General features: G+C 46.8%; 1 protein-coding gene across 1 annotated transcript in view; it reads left to right on the top strand.

The window, feature by feature from the left end:
- LOC130121558 (collagen alpha-1(XXVII) chain A-like) overlaps nt 1–26,440 on the top strand; it is a 29,018-nt gene that overhangs the window by 1,344 nt on the left and 1,234 nt on the right. The window contains exons 3-35 of the mRNA XM_056290406.1: nt 1,859–1,912; nt 2,694–2,747; nt 8,117–8,170; nt 8,848–8,892; nt 9,236–9,280; nt 9,981–10,034; nt 12,969–13,022; nt 13,938–13,991; nt 14,534–14,587; nt 14,754–14,807; nt 15,430–15,537; nt 15,655–15,708; nt 16,302–16,409; nt 16,565–16,618; nt 16,769–16,822; nt 18,778–18,834; nt 18,930–18,983; nt 19,068–19,121; nt 19,250–19,303; nt 19,772–19,825; nt 20,455–20,562; nt 20,696–20,803; nt 21,391–21,498; nt 21,659–21,712; nt 24,081–24,143; nt 24,261–24,314; nt 24,398–24,433; nt 24,561–24,578; nt 25,180–25,215; nt 25,326–25,352; nt 25,461–25,514; nt 25,674–25,842; nt 25,961–26,070. Of these exons, the coding sequence (XP_056146381.1) occupies nt 1,859–1,912; nt 2,694–2,747; nt 8,117–8,170; nt 8,848–8,892; nt 9,236–9,280; nt 9,981–10,034; nt 12,969–13,022; nt 13,938–13,991; nt 14,534–14,587; nt 14,754–14,807; nt 15,430–15,537; nt 15,655–15,708; nt 16,302–16,409; nt 16,565–16,618; nt 16,769–16,822; nt 18,778–18,834; nt 18,930–18,983; nt 19,068–19,121; nt 19,250–19,303; nt 19,772–19,825; nt 20,455–20,562; nt 20,696–20,803; nt 21,391–21,498; nt 21,659–21,712; nt 24,081–24,143; nt 24,261–24,314; nt 24,398–24,433; nt 24,561–24,578; nt 25,180–25,215; nt 25,326–25,352; nt 25,461–25,514; nt 25,674–25,842; nt 25,961–26,070 (2,118 nt within the window). The remainder of the gene's footprint in view (nt 1–1,858; nt 1,913–2,693; nt 2,748–8,116; nt 8,171–8,847; nt 8,893–9,235; nt 9,281–9,980; nt 10,035–12,968; nt 13,023–13,937; nt 13,992–14,533; nt 14,588–14,753; nt 14,808–15,429; nt 15,538–15,654; nt 15,709–16,301; nt 16,410–16,564; nt 16,619–16,768; nt 16,823–18,777; nt 18,835–18,929; nt 18,984–19,067; nt 19,122–19,249; nt 19,304–19,771; nt 19,826–20,454; nt 20,563–20,695; nt 20,804–21,390; nt 21,499–21,658; nt 21,713–24,080; nt 24,144–24,260; nt 24,315–24,397; nt 24,434–24,560; nt 24,579–25,179; nt 25,216–25,325; nt 25,353–25,460; nt 25,515–25,673; nt 25,843–25,960; nt 26,071–26,440) is intronic.

Raw genomic sequence — 26,440 nt, 5'->3', positions numbered from 1 at the left:
GCCATAAATCCATCCATAAATCCATCCGTCGCGCTGATTGAACAAAAACATTCCCACAACGCCGCTGGCACTGCATGGGGAAATCAAATCAGGCCTAACACTATCCCTGCGCCGCCCGAGCCCAACCTGTTAAACAAGCAGCGACCGGGCTCTGGTGGGGCGGCTTTATGTAATGTGGGCCATCTAATACATTCGTGACCCATATTATATAAAGCCGCTGCATCAGTCATCATTTGTGTTGACACAAAGTGCAGTTTCCTGCTGGACAATCCTGTTGGATTTTGCTGAGGACTTAAACCACACACACACACGCACATGCACACGCACACCGGGAAGTACTCTGTTGGCCCTTTTTATTTCTCCTTGTCTCGGCTGCAAAATAGAAACAGACCCCTGGAAAAGACTGCGTCACACAATAGAAACAAAGCGGGCCGGCAGACATCGAAAGCAGATAATAGAGAGCTCATTCAGCTGGCTTTTATGGTCCGGGTCTGTTAAGCCAAAACATGAAAACTGCTTGCGGTGCTATAAGTGAAGTGAGCAGCTTGAACAACTTGTTGGCCTCTGAGAGTCTGAGTGGTGTTACTGGAGTCGCTGCCCGTATATTTTTATTCTTTGACAAACGGTCTGCATTAAAAAAAAAGAAGTGCCGCATTAGATCAGATGAAACCTCGCCAAAGAGAAAGTAAAATAGCGTCATGCAGGATGTTCACAGATATGAAATCACCATCTCTGGGCCTCCGGGTAGCATAGCGGTCTATTCTGTTGCCTACCAACATGGTTCGAATCCCCATGTTACCTCTGGCTCGGTCAGGCATCCCTACAGACACAATTGGCCGTGTCAGGCCGCTCTGGTGGCCGAGCGGAATAAACCGCCGTTCTTGCAATCAGCTCGTCACGTGGCTGGGAGGTTCGTATCCCAGACTCGCCGTAACCAGTCACAGCCAGAGCGTCCACGGGGTAAGGCATTCATTAGGCCACCCTTACCCGAGAGATAGTGGGTGTAGATCGGTGTAGTGTTCGGGGACTCGTCGTTCTCCAGCGACCCCTCTGGCCCATCTGGGCGCCTGCGACCAAGCGATCGAAAGCATTCTCCCTACGCCTCCTTCGCGGCCTGAAGGTAATGCAATCCATGCGAGGCTTCAGCGTGTAAAATAGCGAGAGCACCCGACACAAGTTTGAAGGAAGCCGGTGTTACGACTATCTCCTTCCTGTGGAAACGTGAGCCAGGGGAGTTATTCGGCAAGAGTTCCGGCCATATGCCATTGGGTTAATTGGGTGGATAAGAGGAAAAACTAGAAAAAAAATTTTATTTTTAAAAAACAACAATTGGCTGTGTATGCGGGTGGGAAGCCGGATGTGGGTATGTGTCCTGGTCGCTGCGGGGCACCTGTTCGGGGGGGGGGGACTGGGGGGAATAGCGTGATCCTCCCACGTGCTACGTCCCCCTGGCGAAACTCCTCACTGTCAGGTGAAAAGAAGCGGCTGGCGACTCCGCGTGTAACAGAGGAGGCATGTGGTAGTCTGCAGCCCTCCCCGGATCAGCAGAGGGGGTGGAGCAGCGACCAGGACAGCTCAGAGAGCAGGGTGATTTGCTAGATACAACTGGGGAGAAAAAGGGGGAAATTAAAAAAAAAAAATCCCCATCACCTCAGTCTGTCTTTCTCATCTCTATTTTAAATATGAATATGTTATGGTAGATGTTCTCCACAATACTTGGAGCATTTCTGCAGATGTGTGTTGCTTTGTGTTTACCTCGCTAATGTGACCACAAGCAACCTATGCCTCTCACTCAGTCTTTCAATCCGTGTGTGTGTGTGTGTGTGTGTGTGTGTGTGTGTGTGTGTGTGTGTAATAGGGTCACCCAGGGACACCAGGTGAGACTGGGCCTTCAGGACCACCAGGAAGAGCAGTAAGTCACTGCCCTCTTCTACCTTTCTCTCACTACATGACTCACTTACTGGTCCCATCTAAACCGACCACTAGATATATGATCAAATGGTTAGTTACACCTTGGTGTAGGGTATATTCACAGCTTTACATCAGTAAACATTGTCCTTTCAGAAGAGAGAAGTGATAATAGTGTTTACAAAGCAGCTATTTATATAAGTTCCCATCGGAAATTTGTTAAGTTATGATTCCAAATGCCCTCTTCCTTTTCGGCCATTTTCGGTTTCTGTTGACCTAAGTTGCCTTTCTGGTGGATTGGTATCCTAGCCTATACCCTCTCTCATCACACAGTCATGGTATGTTGTGTTAATAGCCCTGAATCTTCTGTGGAACTTTCTCTGAGGGTTATGAGACCTGGCAGCCTCCTGCTGGAGCTGTATTACCCTGCTGTCAATCAAAAGCCCAACACCTCTGACCAATTAGAAGCTGCCCCTGTTTCCCCTTGCCGTGGCCCTGCCATTGCCAGCTTGGATAGGGTGTGGGGCAAGCACTGGTAGAAGTGGGGGCGGCTGAGCCACTAAAACAAACATAAATACAGAACTCTGGTGCGGAGAAACGGGATTCCAGAGAAGGACCTTTAATTGGTGTGAGTGGCAGATCTAACAACAAACCCCATAGTGTGTTCCTGAGGTCAGCCTCCCCCCCAGGGTCAGCAAGGAGTGGGCTCCGAGCTCTGTCAGTTTAAACCTTTGTCCCCCCCCCCACCTTTCCTTCCTCACCCCTCTTTTTCTTTTGTTCCTCAGGGCCCCCCTGGATCGCCTGGACCAATCGGTACCAGAGGACCCAAAGGCCGACGGGTAAGGTTCGAGTCTCACACCTATCGTCCCTGCAGTTTCTCATGTCAAGTAGTGTTCGACAGCGAGCAAAAATAGAAAAATAAAGAGTTGCCCAGCCTCAACACTTGGAAAAAGAAATGATGGATTTGCTTAAAAATGTCGAGTGGCTCCACGCAACTGTGCAGTTCTAACTCCTCGAGGACATCTTAATAAACCGAGTTGCTTAGAAGTGACTTCACATAGGTTCGTGGAATGGCTTGACGTAACATTTTTAAGTAAATCCAACATATCGTTTTTTATTCTGGTGAAGACTGGGTCATCAACATGACAAGTGATTTGTCCTGACATGCATTATTATTTTTGCATGACTTACTTGTGCATTGTGTATATGTGCATACGTGTTGGTGTGTGTGGGCGTGCATGTGTGTGCATCCTTGCACAAGTGAGTGCAAGCATAGTGTAATACATGCCGCTACATCATTACTGCTGCGGTGCTATAGGAAAACATTTGTTGGGGCACATGATGAAGTGATAGGGAACTCCAGTTGCAGTGATGTCATGTGTGTTCACTGAATGACTTGGATAATATAATCTCGGGGTCAAACTTTACAGTCTGTTTCAACTTTCTGAAAAGTCAATCTTCATTATAACTGCTTGGAAGAGCCCTGGTGATGTAAGCTAACTGCGCTTTAGAAATAAAAATCCATAAAAAAAAGGAACAATGAATAGTTGTTGAAATAGTTGACGAAAGCCGAGCCATTAGTGCGGCTACGTGACATTTACGGAACATCATGGAAAATGTGATCTGGCTATGGTTGATTGTTGGAGGCAACCAGCCGCTCTAGAAGCTGTTATATGGGGAAATGCATTATCTTGAGGAGGCAGGTTGAGGGTCGGGAACCTCATAGAGGTCAAATGAGGGCTACATGTCAACTAACAGCTACTGTTTCTTACAGGGGTCCACAAATTTTGCCCATGCAGACTCTTCAGAAACCAAAAAAGAAAAAGTCTCTTGGACTATCATGTACTCAGTTGCTTTAAAGTCTTTACCTTTGTCTGGTTATGAGATCTGATCATGACTGAGATCTTAGTACACATGTGTTGTTGTAATTTTAGCAGTTTTCCCTGTTAGTCCATGGAGAAATTCCATGATGTCATTGAGCATCTAATTTGATATAAATTTGACACAATACATTCGAATAAAGTTTTTATCAAACATTAACCAAGTGGGGTGTCCAGGTGGCGTGGCGGTCTATTCCGTTGCCTACCAACATGGTTCAAATCGCTGTGTTACCTCCAGCTTGGTTGGGCGTCTCTCCAGACACAATTGGCCGTGTCTGTGAGTGGGAAGCCAGATGTTGGTATGTGTCCTGGTCGCTGCACTAGCGCCTCCTCTGTTTGGTGGAGGCCCCTGTTCGGGGTGGGAGGGGGAACTGGGAGGAATAGCGTGATCCTCCCACACGCTACATCCGCCTGGCAAAATGCCTCACTGTCAGGTGAAAAGAAGTGGCTGGCGACTCCACATGTATCAGAGGAGACATGTGGTAGTCTGCTGCCCTCCCCGAATCGGCAGAGGAGGTGGAGCAGTGACCGGGATAGGTCGGAAGAGTGGGGTAATTGGCCAGATACAATTGGGGGGGGGATAAAAAAAAAGAATAAAAGGGATAAGAGGAGGACAAAGATGAAGATGGAGATGGCATAGACTGTTGCAAGGAGACTTTTAAATGATGTTTTTGATGCCAAGTTTGCAGCAGAATTGCTGAATCTGGTACATTGAATGGAAACACCTCAGCTATTGCTGCCAAAATGAATCCCTCTATCCTTGATGTGCTATGTTGTGGTGGGCAGATCCTGTCTCCAACCTCTTCCAAAACCTTTTAATAGATGTCTTTTATAGCCATGGTCCATGGACTTTCTGCTGAGCCAGCTGGCAGGTGGGATGAAATAGCATTGAGCCTCTTCGCCTGGGCCCTCCATGGGAGATAGGCTTGGCTCTGTTTGGCCTGGACACACTCTCATGTCTCAAGCTGTGTTTTCAATTAATGTTAATGTCCGCAGCTTCCAACGCCGATAAATCTGCCTGTTGCTGCGTGTCCGATGCTGGGTAGTCCCAGGCCAGATACCTGAGTCTAGCTAGTGACAGGACTTCACATAGAAGGGGGTTCATGCACACATGTGGTTGAACACGCAACGTGGTTGCGTGTTCACACAAGCCTGTACACACAATGTTAGGGCTAGCTGCCCCTCAGGAGCATAGGTTAACATCTATTTTGGTGAAAAATGATGTCTTTTATTGTTCCACAGGGGAAGAAAAGCCTCTTTCGTTCATTTCTGAGGTGCGCAAAACTAGATGATCATAACTCTTCCTCACCTTGGCCAAGCAAAACTCAATGTTGGGGGTGGCTTAGCATAAAATTAGACTTAACTGGCATTAGATTACAGTCATTTTTTATTCTTATACCATATGTCCTTATTAAACCCTTGGCTTGTTGGCTCCTGGACTTCGGGCACAGCGCCTGAATGTATCAGAAATGTAATGTCTGTCTCCTCTCTCAGATCCCAGACAGACACCAGACTATGATTTGCTACCATGTAAATAGTGTGGGGATGAGAACATTATGAGCTGAAGAGGCTGTGGGCATCAGGCCTCCAGCACCTATGAAACCTCTGGAGAAATCGCTCGCTCCCTCTCGCTCTCTGCTATCTGTCTCCCCCCATCTCACTCGTTTGTTTCATCTTCTGTCTGTTTCCATAAACCAGAGTCTTAGCCAGCAAGCTGATGTCTACCATTAAGAACCAACATCTGACCAACCATTTTTTATGTATGGTAATATCCCATAATGACTAACCTACAAATTCTAAGCTAATGGCTTCCATATTAGAGAAGATGCTGATCTCTCACATATGGTCTGTAGTAAATACTGTTGTAGGTTGGCTTGATGTTTTTGAGACAGTTTTATGGTTTTGTTTTGTTTTTGTTTTTTTGTTTTGAATCTTAACTATGGGCAGCACTATTTGGATACTAAACAATTATTATAGTATATAATATATAATACACACGTGTGTGTGTGTGTGTGTGTGTATATATATATATATATATATATATAAAGAAATATAATATACACTATATAATAATAATATTACTATAAATACTAAACTATTTGGGTGGCACAGTGGTTAGCGCTTTCGCCTCACAGCAAGAAGGTCCTGGGTTCGAACCCCATGGACATCCAACCTTGGAGGTCATCTCAGGTTGTCCTCAGTGTGGAGTTTGCTGTTCTCCTTGTGTCTGCGGTGGGTTTTCTCCGGGGGCTCCGGTTTCCCCCACCATCAAAAAGACATGCATGTTAGGGTTAATACTCCTGTCTGTGCCCCTGACCGAGGCAATGGCGAGACGAACTGGAGTTGGTCCCGCGGGCGCCGCACGGCGGCTGCCCACTGCTCCTAGCTACACAGCTAGGATGGGTTAAATGCAGAGCGTAATTTCCCTACAGGGATCAATAGAGTATATATATAAAATTAAAATAAAAAAAAACAAAACTAGTCACTTTGAGCAGTGACGGTGGCGAGACATCCAGTCACATTAGGAATTAATGCGACCTCTTATAATTAACTTTAAATGTCTGAGTGACTGTTTATTTGTAGCGTGAGCTGATAAGGAGAAATAGGTTGGCTATACAGTAGCTAACAAGGCTATGTAAACTCAAGCAGTAGGTAGTAGCTACCCCAGACAGGAATGTTAATGAGTGCTGCTCATCCAGCTCTATGTATAATAGGCTTACAGCACTTCAGCTAGCAGTGTACTCAGTGGGCCAGACTCCCACTGTGCCCAGTCATCAACCAGTCACACAACAAGGCTGCCTGTGTGGCTGAATCAAGTTGACAAATCCTCCTTTGACATTACAAAAACATCTTGAGAGAATCGTGGGGTTTTTTCTTTCTTTCTTTCTTTTCCTCCTGGTATTCATAAATCACCTGCGGGAACTAATGACCTATAGAGTATCGAACCATTGATCATCAGCCAGGAAGGAACCTCAGACCTTTCCAGAAGGAGGAGGAGGAGGATCCTTTGTCTAGGTGCAGGTGCAGAGCAGATGGACTGTGTTGGTTTGAGGGCTGTCAACCCTGCTGCCTGTCTCCCATTTGTTATCACCTCTCACTGGCCGAGCGGCTTTAAGAGCGTCGCATAGATTTTGTTTGACAGTTGTGCCTCAGAAACCTAAACACCAGGGCTGTTCTGTGGGCGAGTGTAGATGTGAACTGTATAAAAACACGTGTGTGTGTGTGTGTGTGTGTGTGTGTGTGTGGTGGTCCTGGTCCTGACTGTTGTGTTAGAAGACTCAGTGACCAGAGACCAGTGACCTCTGGGGATTAGTGCCATGTGTGGTCCCCTGCTGGGAGGCCAACAGACCTCTTACATGTTGTCTCTCTCGTCTCTCTGACCCTCGTCCCCTCTCAGTCTGTCTTTATTTTTCTTTCTTCTGCTGTCTTTTAGTCAAACGCTCTCCCCTCTGTCTCTCTCTCTCTCTCTCTCTCTCACACACACACATACACAAAACACACTCACATAGAGAAACAAACCCAATCACACATTCATTCAAATATACACACACACACACAAACACACACACACACAAAAAACACACTCACACAGACAAACAAACAAACACGATGACACATTCAAATATACACACACAGGCAAATACACACACACAACTGCATTTACAGCATAATGTACCATTTAACCTATATAATTTCTGTCATTCCTTACTGTATGGTTTCTCTCTCTCTCACTCGCTCGCTCGCTCGCTCTCTCTCGCTCTCTCTCGCTCTCTCTCTCTCACACACACACACAAAACACACTCACATAGACAAACAAACCCAATCACACATTCATTCAAATACACACACACACACACACATACACACACAACTGCATTTACAGCATATTGTGCTATTTAACCTACATCAGTTCTGTCATTCCTTACTGTATGGTTTCTCTGTATGGTTTCTCTCTCTCTCTCTCTCTCTCTCTCTCTCTCTCTCTCTCTCTCTCTCTCTCTCTCTCTCTCTCTCTCTCTCTCTCTCTCTCTCTCTTTCTCTCTCTCGCTCTCTCTCTCTCTCTTGCTTTCTCTCTCTTACACAAACAAGCACACACTCACAGAGACAAACAAACAAACACAGTGACACATTCAAATATACACACACACACACACAACTGCATTTACAGCATAACGGACTGTTGAACCTGCATCAGTTGTGTGGCTCCTTGCTGTGTGATTTGCAGGGACTTACTGTGGCGACAGCATCACGGTGCAGCCATGTTTGTGTATGTTCTGGCTGTGTTACAGTGACCTCTGTTGGTGACGTGACAACTGTCTATGTTTCAGGGAGCAAGAGGGCCTGATGGTCCAACAGGAGAGATGGGGTCAGAGGGCAAGAAGGTAAGACCTCTAGAGGGGTGAAGGGTCACTGCATCAACTGCAAACAAGGAGTCAGAGTGTGGCAGATGCATGGCTTGTACTGAACAGGCAAAATAAGCAAAATGCCACAGATAAAACATGATTTTGTGTAACTATTTGGATGCTCTGGTTACAAAAGCATGCACATAGTTATTTTTGTGCATGAGAAAGAATAACAAACATAATCTTTATTGACAATTTCAAAATATATGTGAGGTTTGACCATTGCATTTACCCAAACAAGCCCCATTGCTTGCAATTTTAAATTAATAAAGAAAAAAAAGCATTGCAAAAAACTGGTAAGCATATTATAACAGTGTACAGAAATTAACAGCACTGAAAGCATAAAGCTGCTCCAAATCCATCAGCCAAGGAATATCTTCTCACATGTCAAATGGATCTCTCTCTCTCTCTCTCTCTCTCTCTCTCTCTCTCTCTCTCTCTCTCTCTCTCTCTCTCTCTCTCTCTCTCTCTCTCTCTCTCTCTCACTGTCTCTCTCTATCTATCTCTCCCTCTCTCTCTCTTGCTGTCTCTATCTCTCGCTCTCTCTCTCTCTCTCTCTCTCTCTCTCTCTCTCTCTCTCTCTCTCTCTCTCTCTCTCTCTCTCTCTCTCTATCTATCTATCTGTCTCAACACTTCTCTGAACCCTCTCTCCACAGGGTCCTGATGGTCCTCCAGGAAAAACGGGCTTCCCTGGAACAGAGGTAAAGCACCATCCTCTTGTCTGTGTCCTCTGTCTCTCATTCTCCCTGTATCCGTGCTTGTCCATCGGGGGGGGGGGGGGGCAGCAGTGTGATGTGGAAGAACTACATGACACACACCTACACCTCTATCCTGCAGCAGCGTACTTTAGGGAGACACGGGGTGTGGGCCTTTGTTAGGTTTTAGTGATACAGACACACGTAAATGAAGTAACTTCATGAACCCACTTCATCGTTAGTAAGATGAGTCTTTTGTGAGAATATGGGGTGTGTGATATAATGCCTGTGTATCCTGGTTGGATTCAGACTTATTCATAGACATCGCTCTTTTTTTCTTTCTCTAAAGGGAAAGATTGGAGAGCCAGGGGAGGCTGGACCGAAAGGTTTTCCTGTAAGTTATTTATCCTTTTTTGTTCTCCCTCTCTCTCTCTTTCTGTCTGTCTGTCTTTGTCATTCTCTCTGTCTCTGTCTCTGTTTGTTTGTCTGTGTCTGTGTGTCTGTGTGTCTGTCTGTCTGTGTGTCTCTCTTTCTGTTTGTCTGTCTTTCTGTCATTCTCTCTGTCTGTATCTGTCTCTCTCTATCTCTGTCTATGTGTGTGTGTGTCTGTCTGTATGTCCATCTGTCTGTGTGTATGTGTGTATGTGTATGTGTGTCTCTCCTTCTCTCTCTCTCTCTCTCTCTCTCTCTCTCTCTCTCTCGCTGTCTGTCTGTCTGTCTGTCTCTCGCTCTCTTTTGCATCCTGCATAATCACACTATAGTTGTGTGTCAGGTCTGCAATTTGGTGATCCATAGATATGTAGTCGAGCACTATTTAAGGTTACAGCTGTACATCCAAAAAAAAAAAAATTTAATTATCTGAAAAATGTAATGATTAAAGTCAAATATGTTGCAATTTTAAAGTCTCCAGTGGAAACACCCCATATTTTTAACTTGCTCTTCTGCTGCTGCCTGATGTTGCAATGAATGTTTTGAAATGGCCATGCAGCTATGTGTGATTCGGTCTCCTTGTGTGTGTGTGTGTGTGTGGGTGGGTGTGTGTGTGTTAGAAAATGTACTCTGAACGCAATAACCTTGGATCTTTGTACTTCCAGGGGGTCCAAGGGGCCTCGGGACCTCCAGGAGCCAAGGGAATTGCAGGCGAGCCAGTAAGATCCTCCCTTCATCTCTTTCCCTTCTTTCAGTCCATCACACGTCTCCCCGGCACCTTATGTCTCTTAATATCCTATTTCCTGCTCTCTCTCCCTCTCCCTCTCCCTCTCTCTCTCTCTCTCTCTCTCTCTCTCTCTCTCTCTCTCTCTCTCTCTCTCTCTCTCTCTCTCTCTCTCTCTCTCTCTCTCTCTCTCTCTCTCTCTCTCTCTCGCTCTCTCTCTCTTTAAAGCTGCCCTCTCAACTGCTGGCCTACCTCTTAAAAAATCCTCCTTCCAACTTACAGTTTTTCCATGATCAGCCTTTTCCTCTGCCTGCACCAAACCCATACTGTTGGTTTTGTCGGAGCATCTTTGCTGACAAACAGGAGCGTGAATCTCTTTGGCCGGCCACTTTTCATTCCGAGGCTCCGCCGCCACTAACTGGTTTATAAGACATCTACTAATGCCCGTGGAAGATTTGTTAGCCTGTATTAAATGTTTCCTGCGGGGAACCAGGGATCTGTCTCATCCTTCACACGTCGGCTCTCGAGAGGCCGGCATGCAGTCTGCTAGGAGCAGACTTGCTGGCTTACCGTATGACTTGACTTGATGAATCTCTGAAAGAGAAACAGTTTTCTGGGCGAACTGCCTTACCAGTAAAATCCTTGGAAAGGGAGACGGCGAGAGTTAGAAGGAGAGATATGTTAAGCGTTCATTGCTGAGGGTATTTACTATTTCATGCCATTGATTCTGCATTTTGAGCTTTAAGAGGAGCAGAGAAAACATCCATACTGTCACACAATTACATACACACACACACACACACACACACACACACACTATGAAAACCTGTGTGGTATAATGCACGCACACTAAATCAAGCTTACCAATACTGACAAACAGTCATGCTATGACTTTCTGTTTTCAGTAATTACCTATAAAACCTGAGGAGAGGCTGGCACGGTGGCACAGTGGTTAGCACAGTCGCCTCACAGCGAGAAGGTCCAGGGTTCGAACCTCGGGGTTGTCCAACCTTGGGGGTCATCCCGGGTCATCCTCTGTGTGGAGTTTGCATGTTCTACCCGTGTCTGCGTGGGTTTCCTCCGGGTGCTCTGGTTTCCTCTCACAGTCCAAAGACATGTAGGTCAGGTGATCAGCCATACTAAATTGTCCCTAGATGTGAATGTGTTGGCCCTGTGATGGCCTGGCGGCCTGTCCAGGGTGTCTCCCCGCCTGCCACCCAATGACTGCTGGGATAGGCTCCAGCATCCCGCAGCCCCAATTTGAATAAGTGGCTTGGATAATGGCTGGACCCAAGGAGAGTGCTCTGCTGTTTACTATTAAAACACATGGATCCCTAACCATGGCTATCTCAAGAAGACACCGTGATCTGTTGTATACAGTTTACCTCATCCAGCAATAATAAGTAAAGTTGAATCTGTTTTCTGAACCTCTACAGACCTGAGAACATTTATGTGAAAATAAATTGTGAAAAAAATGAATTAGCTATTGAAATTTCAAACATACTTTTTCAAAAACATATTGTGTGCATTATGTATTACCTATTGGTTGAACAATCAGATTACTCCTCATGAGTAGTATACTATGTTTAGCAGTAAACCCTCTACTATAGTGAGAAGAGGGAGAAAACTTTTTTTACACTACCTAAATAAGATTACACTCTCCATTGCATTCATCATGTTCTCCTCTTTTCTTCCTGTAAAATCTCCTCATCCTCTCTCTCACCCCTGCCTTGCAGCAATATCAATTGGTTGGTGAGACAGCAGTATTCTACCTCAAACAAATACCAGTTTAAATTGAGAATGAAACTTCATAGATTTCTTTGGTACTACACTTACTGTTGGATTTAAGAAGATTATAATTATCTGGGGTGGCACGGTGGTGCAGTGGTTAGCGTAGTTGCCTCACAGCAAGCTCGAGTTCGAGCCCCGGGGTAGTCCAACCTTGGGGGTCAACCCGGGTCGATCTCTGTGTGGAGTTTTGCATGTTCTCCCCGTGTCTGTGTGGGTTTCCTTCGGGTGCTGCGGTTTCCTCCCACTGACTGAATCAGGCGTACTAAATTGTCCCTAGGTGTGCGTGTGCGTGTGTGTGTGTGTGTGTCGGCGGCCTGGCAGCCCCTCCAGGGTGTCTCCCCGCCTGCCGCCCAGTGACTGCTGGGATAGGCTCCAGCATCCCCGTGACCCTGAGAGCAGGGTAAGTGGTTTGGGTAATGGATGGATGGATAATTATCTGGATGAGACAGCTATTATTCTTGTGTGTTGGGAGAGAAAGGTATGCCTAGATACACCTTAATTCATTTGAGAGGGATAATTAGACACACGACAAGTCACTCCATTTATCATAGCAAGTAAGCAAACAAGCAAGCAAGCAGAAGAAGAAGAAGTGGAGGCAGAAGAAGAAGATGATGATGATGATATACTTTATTAATTCCCATGGGAAAATTCATCCTCTGCATTTAACTCATCCTAGTTGTGTAGCTAGGAGCAGTGGGCAGCCGCCATGCAGCACCCGGGGACCAACTCCAGTTCTTTTTTTGCCCTGCCTCGGTCAGGGGGCACAGACAGGAGTACTAACTCTTAACACTCACGTTTTTGATGGTGGGAGGAAACCAGAGCACCCAGCGGAAACCCATGCAGACACGGGGAGAATATGCAAACTCCCCACAGAAAGGAGTTTGCAGGACAGCCTGGGGTTCTAACTCAGGACCTTCTTGCTGTGGGACAGCAGTGCTCGTCACTTGGCCAAAATGCTGCCCAAGACTACATACAGTACAGGTGCTTTTTGTTGGATGATGTGGGGCTGCAACCATCAGCAGTTCCTATCATCTTGAGAATGTTCTTCATCATAAATTGGATTGTGCAAAGCATCCTCTGATTGTGATTTGCGACTGAAACAGTGTGATTATGAACTCGGTTTCTGTGTTTTCCATAGGGACCTCCTGGGCCAGCGGGGACTGTTGGACTGCTCGGAGAAATTGGTCCGAAGGTGAGAAGAACATGTATGCACAAGAATATATTGTGTGCATACTACATAGGACTATGCATGCTTTCTCCTGTACACGTGCACCCACGTACATGCACGGAGACATATACACGCACACACGCACACACACACAATAAGCACATATAAACATATACAATGAGCACACATAGACACAAATGCACCCATACTGCTGATGATGGAACTTCAACAGGTTAGACTGTGTTGAGCTTGTTTATCCCTGTGCCAGCATAACATATGTTCACCTCCTACAGATCGGTCGTTAATGGTCTCTGATTAAAATAATCAGGTAGTGTGGCAGTCTATTCCGTTACCTACCAACACAGGGATCACCAGTTCAAATCCCCGTGTTGCCTCCGGCTTGGTCGGGCGTCCCCACAGACACAATTGGCCGGTGGGAAGCTGGATGTGGGTATGCGTCCTGGTCGCTACACTAGCGCCTCCTCTGGTCAGTTGGGGCGCCTGTTTCTGGGGGGAATAGCGTGATCCTCCCACGCGCTACATCCCCCTGGAGAAACTCCTCACTGTCAGGTGAAAAGAAGTGGCTGGCGACTCCACATGTATCGGAGGAGGCATGTGGTAGTGTGCAGCGCTCCCCGGATCAGCAGAGGGGGTGGAGCAGCGACCGGGACAACTCGGAAGAGTGGGGTAATTGGATGAGTACAAATAGAGAGAAAAAGGGGGGAGAACCCCCCCGCCCAACAAAAAAATCTGTTTTCTTTTAACTAATTAAGACATACAATGGAACCGTCTCTTTCTCCCTTTTTCTTTCCTTCTTTTTCGGTCTCTGGAACAGACCCATCATCTATTGTATCCAAAGCCAAAGAATTATTATCCTACAGTGATCCAAATCATTCAAATATGTCTCCTCTCCATCTTCTCCTCCCTGTCTGTTACCAGGGCCCCCCCGGCAAGCTGGGGGAACCAGGATTGCCAGGCGAACAAGGGGAAAAGGTTAGCTGTAACTGGAATATCATTCTTGCATTACCCACAATGCACACATACACTGGGCGAGGAAGTCAGGTCACATAAGATTTCGATGTAGATGACTGTCGCTCAAAGTTAAAGTAAAGCTGCATTATGTCACACATGGAAACGCAGTTTACGGATGCACACACACAAGCACGGAGAGACACACATGACCAAGCGGGGACACACTTGGCTGCCCCTTCATGTAAATTCAGTAGTGTGTGCAGTTTCATTGTTCATGAGTCCCTCTGGGGGCCTTTAAAGGAGCCTGGGGTCCCTGTGAACACAGCAATCCTTTACTACACTGTAAACCATGGACAGGCTGAATGGGACACACGAGCACTTTGATCGCCCTCCAAAACCCTCTGCAACTGTTTTATGGTCACTTTTCCTCCGTCAGACGTGCTCCATCTTTAAACGGGCTCTTTGTTGGTCGTAGCCCATTGTTCAAGACATGTGCTGCCCGGGTACGAAAAGATATACCGTCTGTCTTCTAATGTGTGTTTGTTCATATGTCTCTGTACCAGGGAGCCGTTGGATCTGTTGGGAACTCAGGAGAGCAGGGCATCGTCGGGCAGCGGGTACGTAAACTGGCGTTTAAAGTATTAACACATTATATTGCCAACAACACAAGCTGTTACTCCTATCAAGTCATTCATAGTGGAACCCTAATGTGCATGATTGTGTGTGTGTGTGTGTGTGTGTGTGTGTGTGTGTGTGTGTGTGTGTGTGTGTGTGTGTGTGCAGGGAGAACCGGGCCTGGAGGGAGAAGCTGGTGCAGCTGGTCCTGATGGAACCAAGGTAAACTGGATTCCCCAGATGTCTCGGCATGCTTTTAAATCACATGGGGCGTCCGGGTGGTGTGGCAGTCTATTCCGTTGCCTACCAACATGGGTATCGCCGGTTCAAATCCCCGTGTTACCTCCGGCTTGGTCGGGCGTCCCTATAGACACAGTTGGCCATGTCTGCGGGTGGGAAGCAGGATGTGGGTATGTGTCCTGGTCGCTGCACTAGCGCCTCCTCTGGTCTTTCGGGGCGCCTGTTCACGGGGGAGGGGGGAACTGAGGGGAATAGCGTGATCCTCCCACACGCTACGTCCCCCTGGCGAAACTCCTCACCGTCAGGTGAAAAGAAGCGGCTGGTGACTCCACGTGTATTGGAGGAGACGTGGTAGTCTGCAGCCCTCCCCGGGTTGGCAGAGGGGGTGGAGCAGCGACTGGGGACGTCTTGGAGGAGTGGGGTAATTGGCTCGCTACAATTGAGGAGAAAAAGGGGGGGAAGTCCCCCCCCAAAAAAAACATGACATCACTAATTATAATGGTATAGCAGTAGGGGTTTCAAAAAGATGTTGTACTCCCCTTTTTTGAGTTGAAGTGAGGCATATCATTCCTCCTGAGTCTCTTCTGTTATATGTGTTGACCAGGGAGAGAAGGGTGACATGGGTCAGGAAGGCAACAATGGAGACAAAGGTGAACTTGGACTAAAGGGAAAAGAAGGACCACCTGGGGATCCTGGACTTACTGGCGTTAGGGTGAGTGGCTTATCAAACTAGTAACCAACCATCATACCAATATACATATTTCACATTCACAGTGTTGTGACAGCCAAGTCATGCCTGTAATCGCTACTTGCCTTTTTCTTTCTATAGGGTCAAGAGGGCAAATCTGGCAAGATAGGAGAACGAGGCAAACCAGGGCTGAAGGTAATTACACTACACCATCTCTAGCAACATTGTCTCCCCAATATTGCTCAGTAGCCAATATTGCTCAATATTGCTCAGTAGCCAAATCCTGTACTAGGGCGTCCGGGTGGTGTAGCGGTCTATTCCGTTGCCTACCAACACGGGGATCGCCGGTTCAAATCCCTGCATTACCTCCGGCTTGGTCGGGCGTCCCTACAGACACAATTGGCCGTGTCTGCGGGTGGGAAGCTGGATGTGGGTATGCATCCTGGTCGCTGCACTGGCGCCTCCTCGGGTCGGTCGGGGTGCCTGTTCGGGGGGGAGGGGAACTGGGGGGAATAGGGTGATCCTTCCCTGCGCTACGTCCCCCTGGCGAAACTCCTCACTGTCAGGTGAAAAGAAGCAGCTGGCGACTCCACATGTATTGGAGGAGGCATGTGGTAGTCTGCAGCCCTCCCCGGATCGGCAGAGGGGGTGGAGCAGCGACCCGGACGGGCTTGGAAGGGGGAAAGGAGGAAAATCAAACCAAAAAAGAAAAAAATAAATTCTGTATTACACTTTCTTTTATCTGTTTTGACATTGATCTCAATAATTGTTGATCTGTACATTTCTAGGGGGCTAAAGGTCACCTAGGCCACCTAGGGGAGACTGGACCAATGGGAAAGACAGGAACAACAGGATTTGTAGGGCCTAAGGGGTCCAGAGGAACCATTGGACCTGTGGTAAAGTAGACCAGTAAAGTTACAAAAATTTATTAATGACCTTTGAATTAGTTAGTATTGCACAACACAACTATGTAGTTGTGCAGCCTTCAGGGCAATTCAGTGTTATAGATTACTGAACGTGAGACTGAACGGACATGCTGTTGCTTCTCTAGGGGGTGCCTGGTCGAATGGGTCAGCAGGGGGAAATTGGCCTTGCAGGTTATCAGGTTAGTTTTTACCTTTGGGCTGCTGTGTCAACAGTATCCCAGAAATCACTACAGGTTACACAATAACAAGTCTGTCAAGTTCACGTTGTCTGTTGTTTCTGAGATTTAGTCTGTTTACTTCCTCCCTGTGGTCTACATCTGTCTTTCTAGGGCCATCAGGGACCACCAGGCCCCGCTGGGTCTCCAGGACGAAAAGGTGAAAAGGTACACCTCGTTCAGTTTATGTCTAACGCTCTTTGATTTTTATCTCAAGGCAGATCCTTAGTTTGTCCCCACCAGGGGCGGACTGGGACAATAATTCAGGCTTGGAATTTGACTCCATCACAGGCCGCCCTGTTCACGCAGAACACCAGACCACCAATTTTGTAGGCTAACCCTATTTGTTGATGTAATGGGTACCAGACTAGTTATAAATGTGTGTGTGTGTGTGTGTTTGTGTGTGTTTAGCTAGTGTTTTTGACTGACCCGGTCCCTTACTGGCAAACTTGTCACTTATTTTGTGGCATTTAACTGCGTCGGTGGCAATGGCCTTTCTCTTTTTTTCATTCTGTCCCTCTCTGCTCCACCTTTCCTTTTCTTCCATTTCGCCGGGCGACTCGTCTAAAATGTTACCGGTAGAGAAGCAGGTAGACAGTTGCTATGCACCGAGAGACGTGATGATGCCATTTTTGATGCGCGCACTCCCTGGTGCCCGGGACACTTTGGGCGAGAGTGAGAGTCACGCCTGATGTGTGTGTTCTGAGGGGTCCGTCAGCTCGTTCCTGCTTCCTGCTATATTATCACTGGTCAAGTTAACTGTTCACGGCAGGCCAGAATGACCCTCAGGCCACCGGGGACATGTCCCAGTGCTCCATGTGTGGTTGCCACCATACCTCAGCATAGTCTTAAACCAGCCAGATCTTCATACTGTCTAGTCCGTTTCCCAACCCAGTCCTCAAGGAACCCCTATCCTGCAGATTTTCATTGTAACCCTGCATAGGTAGCCCTGCTTGTACTTACTCAACCAATCATCTCACAGCACTTAATTATGCAAGGTGTGCAACATCTGACATAATTCATTACTGATTGGTTGAATACCTACAAACAGGTACCTATTCAGGGTTGCAAAGAAAAGCTGCAGGATAGGGGTTCCTTGAGGACTGGGTTGGGAAACACTGGTCTAGTCTGACCTCGGCTTATCCAAGAGCATAACAGCAACATCAATTGGTTTCCATTTAAGCAATAAAACAAACATGCTAAAATACACCTCTGTGAGCAGTTTATATTTAATTGAGAGCTACTTTTGGTGTCCTAGTACATGGCTTTAGTTTTGCACAGCAACAGAAATATTCAGTTGAGACCTGGGTTTGCATGTAAAGGGAGGCTGGGATCTTACTGGTGTGCTTTTGTCGTGACACATTTAGGCCACCGTGTGAATGCAGTTAGGGCAGGGCAGATGCAAGGCTAACATCCCAACATCTTAAAGATTTTAGGAGACGTAAAGAGATTTTGCAGGGGGCATCTGGGTAGCGTAGCGGTCTATTCAGTTGCCTACCAACACGGGGATCGCGGGTTCAAATCCCTGTCTTACCTCCGGCTTGGTCGGGCATCCCTACAGACACAGTTGGCTGTGTCTGCGGGTGGGAAGCCGGATGTGGGTATGTGTCCTGGTCGCTGTACTAGTGCCTCCTCTAGTCGGTCGGGGCGCCTGTTCGGGGGGGAGGGGGAACTGGGGGGAATAGCGTGATCCTCCCATGCACTACGTCCCCCTGGCGAAATGCCTCACTGTCAGGTGAAAAGAAACGGCTGGCGACTCCACGTGTATCAGAGGAGGCATATGGTAGTCTGCAGCCCTCCCCGGATCAGCAGAGGGGGTGGAGCAGCGACCGGGACTGCTCGGAAGAGTGGGGTAATTGGATGGGTACAATTGGGGAGAAAATAGGGGAAAATCAACAAACAAAAAAAAGATTTTGTGCATCGCCCTGACAAGGTTGCATTGTCTGATTTATCCAGCCATTATCCAAGCCACTTATCCCAGTCAGAGTCACAGGATGCTGGAGCCTATCCCAGCAGTCATTGGGTGGGAGACAGGGAAACACCCTGGGCTGGCCGCCAGGCCATCACAGGGCATGTCTAATATGTAAAACATCTAAATTTTTACGGCTTTTCTTCACTGGCAGGGTGAACACGGGGATGATGGGAAAATGGAAGGTCCTCCTGGTCCTCCTGGTGATATAGTGAGCATCTCCTTACTTACTTCTATTGTCCTTTTATTGGTCGACTATACACTAAAACAGTCTGCATTTTACTCATGCATTTTCTGTCCAACCAGGGTCCTCCTGGTGACAGGGGAGAGAGGGGTGAGTCAGGAGATCCAGGATACATGGTAGGTGTGATTCTTTAGCCATCGTGATCTGCAAATTATTCATAGGTATTCAGGTAGCCAAAATGATCACATTCTTTTTTTTAGGGTCAAGTTGGATTGGATGGAGAGAGAGGCAGACCTGGGGCTCCTGGACCACCTGTGAGTGTGAAGACTTTGAATCATTTTTTTCCAAACACAGAATTTTGAATTAACCAGCTTTACCTAAACTGGCAACATCTGCATCGGATGTCTTCCTGTGCTTTTATTCACATAACTTATGTTTTCAGGGTCATCCAGGACCTCGCGGCCAACAAGGTCCCAAAGGAGCCAAAGGAGATCAAGTAAGGATATCAGCACAAAAGCGACATTTTGGTAACTCGGAGCTTTTTGGAGACGGGGAGCATGCACATGTGCTTGCATTTATAAAGTGGTGTAGGGTGATGTGCAGTGCTGTTTATTATCTGCAGTACATCAACCTTAGTGAAATCCTTTGGACTTTTACCATCATTCAGCCTTGTCAACACACTGCGTAGCTGTGCAGAAATATATATTTAACCTACAACAAGCACTCTCAACTGCACAAACCACATGAGTATATTACAGGTATTACACACGCGCCATCTTTTACACAACACAAGTTTAACATTCCAGTTTAATGATGTCTGATCTACCTCCAATTCAGAGGAATTAAAGTCTGTCTGTCTGTGTCTGTCTGTCTGTCTGTCTGTCTGTCTGTCTGTCTGTCTGTCTGTCTGTCTGTCTGTCTGTCTGTCTGTCTGTCTGTCTGTCTGTCTATGTTTCTTCCCTAGGGTCAGAAAGGCAAACAGGGACAAATTGGACAAAAAGGTGCCAGAGCAACACCGGTGAGGCAGTTATTACACTCATCCATGTTTTACACAATTTTTAAAATCAAAATTACAATAAACTCACGGGGAATCAAATATTTACACTTAGACAGAAGAGAGCAGATAGTTTTCATTTAATCAGATTTCAACGGTATATGAAACAGAGATGGCATGGTTGCGCAGTGGTTAGCACGTTCGCTTCACAGCAAGAAGGTCCTGGGTTCGAGCCCCAGGGTAGTCCAACCTTGGGGATTGTCCCGGGTCGTCCTCTGTGTGGAGTTTGCATGTTCTCCCCGTGTCTGCGTGGGTTTCCTCCAGGTGCTCCGGTTTCCTCCCAGAGTCCAAAAACATGTAGGTCAAGTGAATCGGCCATACTAAATTGTCCCTAAATATGAATGTGTGTGTGTGTGTGTCGGCCTTGTGATGGTCTGGCGGCTTGTTCAGGGTGTCTCTCTGCCTGCCGCCCAATGACTCCTGGGATAGGCTCCAGCATCCCCGCGACCCTGAGTAAGGATTAGCGGTTTGGATAATGAATGAATGAAACAGAGATCAATAAACACACACACATATTAAAGCCTATATTACGTATGGTGCACTTCATATCATTTATTTATCTTTTGATGAGATCTTTCCTTCTTCATTCCCAGGGTGTGGTGGGTTTCGCTGGCCCCAGGGGTGTGGTGGGCCGAGAGGGTCAGGAAGGTGTGCCCGGAGTGGATGGAGTCCCAGGGAAGGATGGCAGGAAAGGCATGCCGGTGAGACAAAGGGAGCAATTCTTAATCATCATGTATTTACTTTTAATTTTGCATTTGTTCTTAAAATCAAACACTGCATTATTTGATTCACGGTCTATTGTCATTCTTTTCTCTCTCTCCCGTCCCTCTGTAGGGAGAGCATGGTGAAGACGGGGAGTTTGGTCTTCCTGGAAAATCTGGCTCACGTGGTAAAACAGGTGTCCCAGGACTTCGGGGTACTCAGGGGGCAATTGGTCCAAAGGTAAGAGAAAATCGAATTATAAAAATAAACAGAAACTGTCACCAACATGGGGATCGCCGTTTCGAATCCCCGTGTTACCTCCGGCTTGGTCGGGTGTCCCTACAGACACAACTATCCGTGTCTGTAGATGGGAAGCCGGATATGGGTGTGTGTCCTGGTCTCTGCACTAGCGCCTCCTCTGGTCGGTCAGGGCGCCTGTTCATGGGGGAGGGGGAACAGGGGGGAATAGCGTGATCCTCCCACACACTACATCCTCTTGGCGATAATCCTCACTGTCAGGTGAAAAGGAGCGGCTGGCGACTCCACATGTATCGGGGGAGGCATGTGGTAGTCTGCAGCCCTCCCCGGATCAGCAGAGGGGGTGGAGCAGCGACCGGGACGGCTTGGAAGAGTGGGGTAATTGGCCGGATACAATTGGGGGGAAAGGGGGGGGGGTCCCCCCAAAAATAAAACAAATCCCAAAAACTGTGGTTAAATACTTGTCATTTGGCAAATACTTGCTAATGTAACCGATGAGTTTTAGGAGGAAGGGTGCACAGTTATTAAAATATAATTAATTTTTTTCATCCATTCATTCATTTACTCAGGGTGAGCGGGGTCTTCCAGGCCAGGCTGGTCGCCCAGGGAAGCGGGGTTTCAGAGGTGGGATGGGACTGCCAGGGCGACAAGGTTACCAGGGGTCTAAAGGTCAACCTGTAAGTGGCAGCAACAGATCTACCCTCATGCAACAAAATAGATGTAATCAGGGTTGCGACTTCTTTATAAAACCTAAGATTTGTCTTGATTGCATATTGTTGTGATGATTTAATTGAGATTCTGTATGCTGGCACTTGACTGATTTGTTGGCTGTTTCAGGGTGACACAGGCGAACCAGGTTTTCCGGGCATTCTGGGGATCCTTGGGCCCAGGGTAGGTTTTGTTTCCAATACAACACTCCCTCCAGATTATATCCCCTCCACAAACACTACCCCGTGAAAATGTGATTGGTACATCTGTTTAGAGGTGTTGTGGAATTTTATTTTATTGACTTGGTGCACCCCTGTGGATAAAAGCGGCAGTGGTTTATGGGGGAACAACTTCATTTCACAAAACCATTGCCTCTTGTTGCAAAAATCTACATTCACTGTTGGGCGGCTTGTGCATTTGATTGGAGGAGAAGAACGAGAGATGTTGTGTTGTTTTGGAAAAGCTGCGAGGCGATGTGATTTCTAATTGAGCCTATGTGTCCCATCTGTGTGCTTCAGATTGTTTTGTCCAACCTGCAGACAAGCACTTGAAATCATCATATAGCAATATCTGATGCTCTCACCGATGGACTCATTTGCTAATGTCAGTCATATAAAGGGATCAGAATTATATTGAGATTGATAAATAATCAATGAAAATCTCCTCATAATAGCTTTAAGATCCCCAAATCTTGATGAACTCTTGAAAAATGGCGGTACAGTGGTGCAGTGGTTAGCGCTGTCGCCTCACAGCCAGAAGGTTCTGGGTTCGAGCCCCGGGGTAGTCCAACCTTGGGGGTCATCCCAGCTCATCCTCTGTGTGGAGTTTGCATGTTCTCCCCGTGTCTGCAGTGGGCTTTCTCCGGGTGCTCTGGTTTCCCCCACCATCAAAAAGATGTGTATGTTAGGGTTGATACTCCTGTCTGTGCCCTTGATACTCCTGTCTGTGCCCTTGACCGAGGCAATGGAAAGACAAACTGGAGTTGGGCCCCAGGCACCGCACAGCGGCTGCCCACTGCTTCTAGCTACACAGCTAGGATGGATTAAATGTAGTGTGTAATTTCCCTACAGGGATCAATAAAGTATCTCAAAATTTAAAAAAAAAATGTTTTCAAAAAATCAGTGAAAATCTCCTCATAAAACTTTAAGATCCCCAAATACTGAGCCGCTAGCTGTCTTAGCCAAGTAAAAGTGCAAGAACCGTTTTGGCAAGCACTCCTTGCACTGCGACTGCAGCTGAAATGCTGAAAGGGTTGTTTAGGATCAGGGTTCTGTATGGTTTGATCTCAAAACTTCACCATTAATCTACTATTATTGGGAAGAAGGAAGAGGAGAGGGGCCGGGGAGTGTAAAAATAAAACAGAGGAAGAGCTACAGTAGCGCTCAGCCTACAGGAGTAATGGGATTTGCAGCCTCTTAAAAACCACTGGTGCTTTTCATTCAGCAGTAAAGGCTCTTTTTCTCCAACCAAATGCAGCTGTTTAAATATGAAGCACTCAGCATTGTCTTAGGGCACCATAAATCACATGCATGCTCACAAACATGTTGCAGCGAACCGCATTAATGCAGATGTGCACTAACAGACGCACACAAAAATCTCGTAAAATGTCCAGCTCTCTGAATAAAAGATAAGTAAGGAATCTCTGTGCATTTCAAACCAGGTGAAGCTTATCCCTGAAATGTATTTTTATGGCCATTTGTAGGAGTGTACATTCAATACTTCCAAGATATACACCTACTGTAGATGGGCAAAGAAGGAGCTGTGTGTGTGTGGGGGGGGGGTCTCTGTGTTCAGTGTTTCTTGCTGATGCACATCCATACAAAGAGTACTCGTGTTTGATAACCAAACAGAAACTAAAGCCAGAGTCTACCAGGACTCAAAAGAGTAAGAAACTTTATTAGCAATTCAGCATCAGTGTGCTGTGTTTGTAGAATCACGTTTTCTACTATGAGAGGAAGAGGTAAAGTTTTAAAGACAGAGAGCAGTGGACAGAAATATCAAAGACAGAAGCTAAGCAGGTATGGGATTGGCTAGTACTTGGATGGGAGACCTCCCGGGAAAACTGAGTTGCTGCTGGAAGTGGTGTTGGTGGACCAGTAGGGGGCAGTCTTCCCTCTGGTCCTAGTTTAAAAAAAAACAACAACAAATATCAAATCCCAGTGCCCCGGTGCAGTGACGGGGACACTGTGCTGTAGGAGATGCCGTCCTTCGATGAGACGTTAAACCGAGGTCCACTCACTGTGGTCATTAAAGATCCCATGACCTGGCTCTCTCCATCTGGCCACCTCATCATCCCCGCCATGTAACTGGCTCAATATGTCCTCCCTCTGCACCTCAAGCTGATGTGTGGTGAGCGTTCTGTTGCAAAATGGCTGCCGTGCATCACCCAGGTGGGTGCTACACGTTGGTGGTGGCTGAAGTGAGCTACCCCCTTCAATGTGAAGTGCTTTGGGTGTCGAGAAAAGCGCTATATAAATATAATAATTAATATTAGGAAGAAAACTGAAGTTAATGATAAGAGATATTGAGTATCTATCACTGCTGATTTTAGGGGCCTCCAGGAGACTTTGGGCCAAAGGGCATACAGGGACCAAAGGGGCCACAGGGCATGATGGTAAGCAGACAAATCTGGACCAGTTAAATATGCAATGTTTGTCACCACCTTCTGTCCAAGATTACCTCCATCTTTGTTTCTGTCTTTTCAATTCCATTCTTTTTTCTCTGTCCACAGGGCAGAGGAGGAGGAGTTGGTCCGATGGGGATTATTGGTCCTAATGGAAGTGCGGTACGTATTGAACAAATTGAGATAAGATGCTACTCTTCTCTCTGATTTGTTCTTCATTGAACTGAAAAAAAAAATCTCTACAGGGTCCAAGAGGAGAGAAAGGCAATCGTGGAGAGAGTGTAAGTCACCTCATACATTTGGTCATCTGTCGTACACGTTAGTTTTACTGTTTACAATGAAACGTATAAGATGTAGGACAATGACTGTATCCAAATTGAACATATTTATTTCTTTTTCTCTGGACAGGGCTTGCAAGGACCAAGGGTATGTTTGCAATCTGTTGCCATCTTTTCTCACCAACATTACAGCTGGACAATATCTTACAATGAACCCTTGTATAGACAACAGTTCACAGGGTTTAATAAACTGATCAACATTATGACATTGGGGGTGTCCGGGTAGCGTAGCGGTCTATTCCGTTGCCTACCAACACAGGGATCGCTGGTTTGAATCCCCGTCTTACCGCCGGCTTGGTGGGGTGTCCCTACAGACACAATTAGCCGTGTTTGCGGGTGGGAAGCCGGATGTGGGTATGTGTCCTGGTCGCTGCACTAGCACCTCCTCTGGTCGGTCGGCACGCCTGTTCGGGGGGGGAGGGGGAACTTGGGGGGAATAGCATGATCCTGTCACGCGCTACTTCCCCCTGGCGAAACTCCTCACTGTCAGGTGAAAAGAAGCGGCTGGCGACTCCACATGTATCAGAGGAGGCATGAGGTAGTCTGCAGCCCTCCCCGGATTGGCAGAGGGGGTGGAGCAGTGACCGCGATGACTTGGAAGAGTGGGGTAATTGGCCGGATACAACTGGATAGAAAAAGTGGGGGAAAAGAAACATTGTGACAGTAATGGCTTTTTTTTTCTTTATCAGGGATCTCCTGGACCTCGTGGGCCCCCTGGACCCCCTGTAAGTACCCCAATCTGAAGGACATGGCCAAATAGGAAACAAATATAAAACACCAGCTTTAATGAGTGGTATAATTCCTCCTCTTAATGATATATTTTTCCTCTCTGTAGGGTCCCCCAGGCATCCCGCTGTCATTTGTAAGACACTTTAAGTTATCTATTACAATCCATAGCTATTGCATTGGATGGGTGGTTGTTGTGACATGAGATTAACAAGCGATGAAACATATTTGTATTTGTTTCCAGAGAGAGGATGGTCTTCATTTGTTTGTGGATTCACCCACCCCACTCAGGACTGAGGTCAGTGGTGCAAGGCTCAAGTATTTTTTCTCAAATCAGGTTGTGGTTTCTGAAGTTATTCTGTAGAAACTGATATCTTTTCTGCTTTCTCTATGATCTCTTACCCCCTCTCCTCTCCTCTCCTCTCCTCTCCTCTCCTCTCCTCTCCTCTATCTCAAGAATAAGCCAGTGATGGACCTAGCAATGCTGGACCAGGGCACAGAGATCTTTAAGACCCTACACTACCTCAGTAACCTGATCCAGAGCCTGAAGAATCCGCTGGGCACCAGGGACAACCCTGCCCGTATCTGTCGGGACCTCCACAGCTGTGAACAGAAGATGAACGATGGTGAGTATGTGTGTGTATGTGTGTGTGTGTGTGTAGGCGCCCATGTATGCCAGCATTCACAGCCTGATGATCCAAAATGTCATAAATGAGTTACTCAAGCCTGCTTAATGTTTCTCAGGCACTTATTGGATTGACCCGAACCTGGGCTGCTCCTCTGATACCATAGAGGTCTCCTGTAACTTTACTGGAGGAGGACAAACCTGTCTGAAGCCAATCACGGTATCCAAGGTAATTTTGACACACTAATGCCCCCCATGATATCACTAAATCTATAATTACCAATGGACTCCATCACATTGCAAAGAAGTTTGCAATTGCAAAGAACTTCAGAGAAGATTGAATCAGTTCATCTGGGTTACCTTTATTGACAGATACGTTCCATCACTCAACTAAGTGATCTCCTCAGTCTAAACTGACTGCAGGTATCCCCACCCTCATAAACAATACAGTTGTATAATGACTGAACTCAATGACCAGTTTCATATGCAAGTATGGGCATGACCATTAACTAGAGTTACAATGGCCATGTGTACTATTCACAGAGGACTGGGGATTGGTTGTAATTACAACATTGTAAGATAGTGACAGATGTACTCTT

Source organism: Lampris incognitus, chromosome 12 (assembly GCF_029633865.1).
Source record: "Lampris incognitus isolate fLamInc1 chromosome 12, fLamInc1.hap2, whole genome shotgun sequence".
Taxonomy (NCBI): Eukaryota; Metazoa; Chordata; class Actinopteri; order Lampriformes; family Lampridae; genus Lampris; species Lampris incognitus.
The sequence above is the reverse complement of the archived record's forward strand: the minus strand, read 5'-3'. Positions and strand labels throughout refer to the sequence as shown.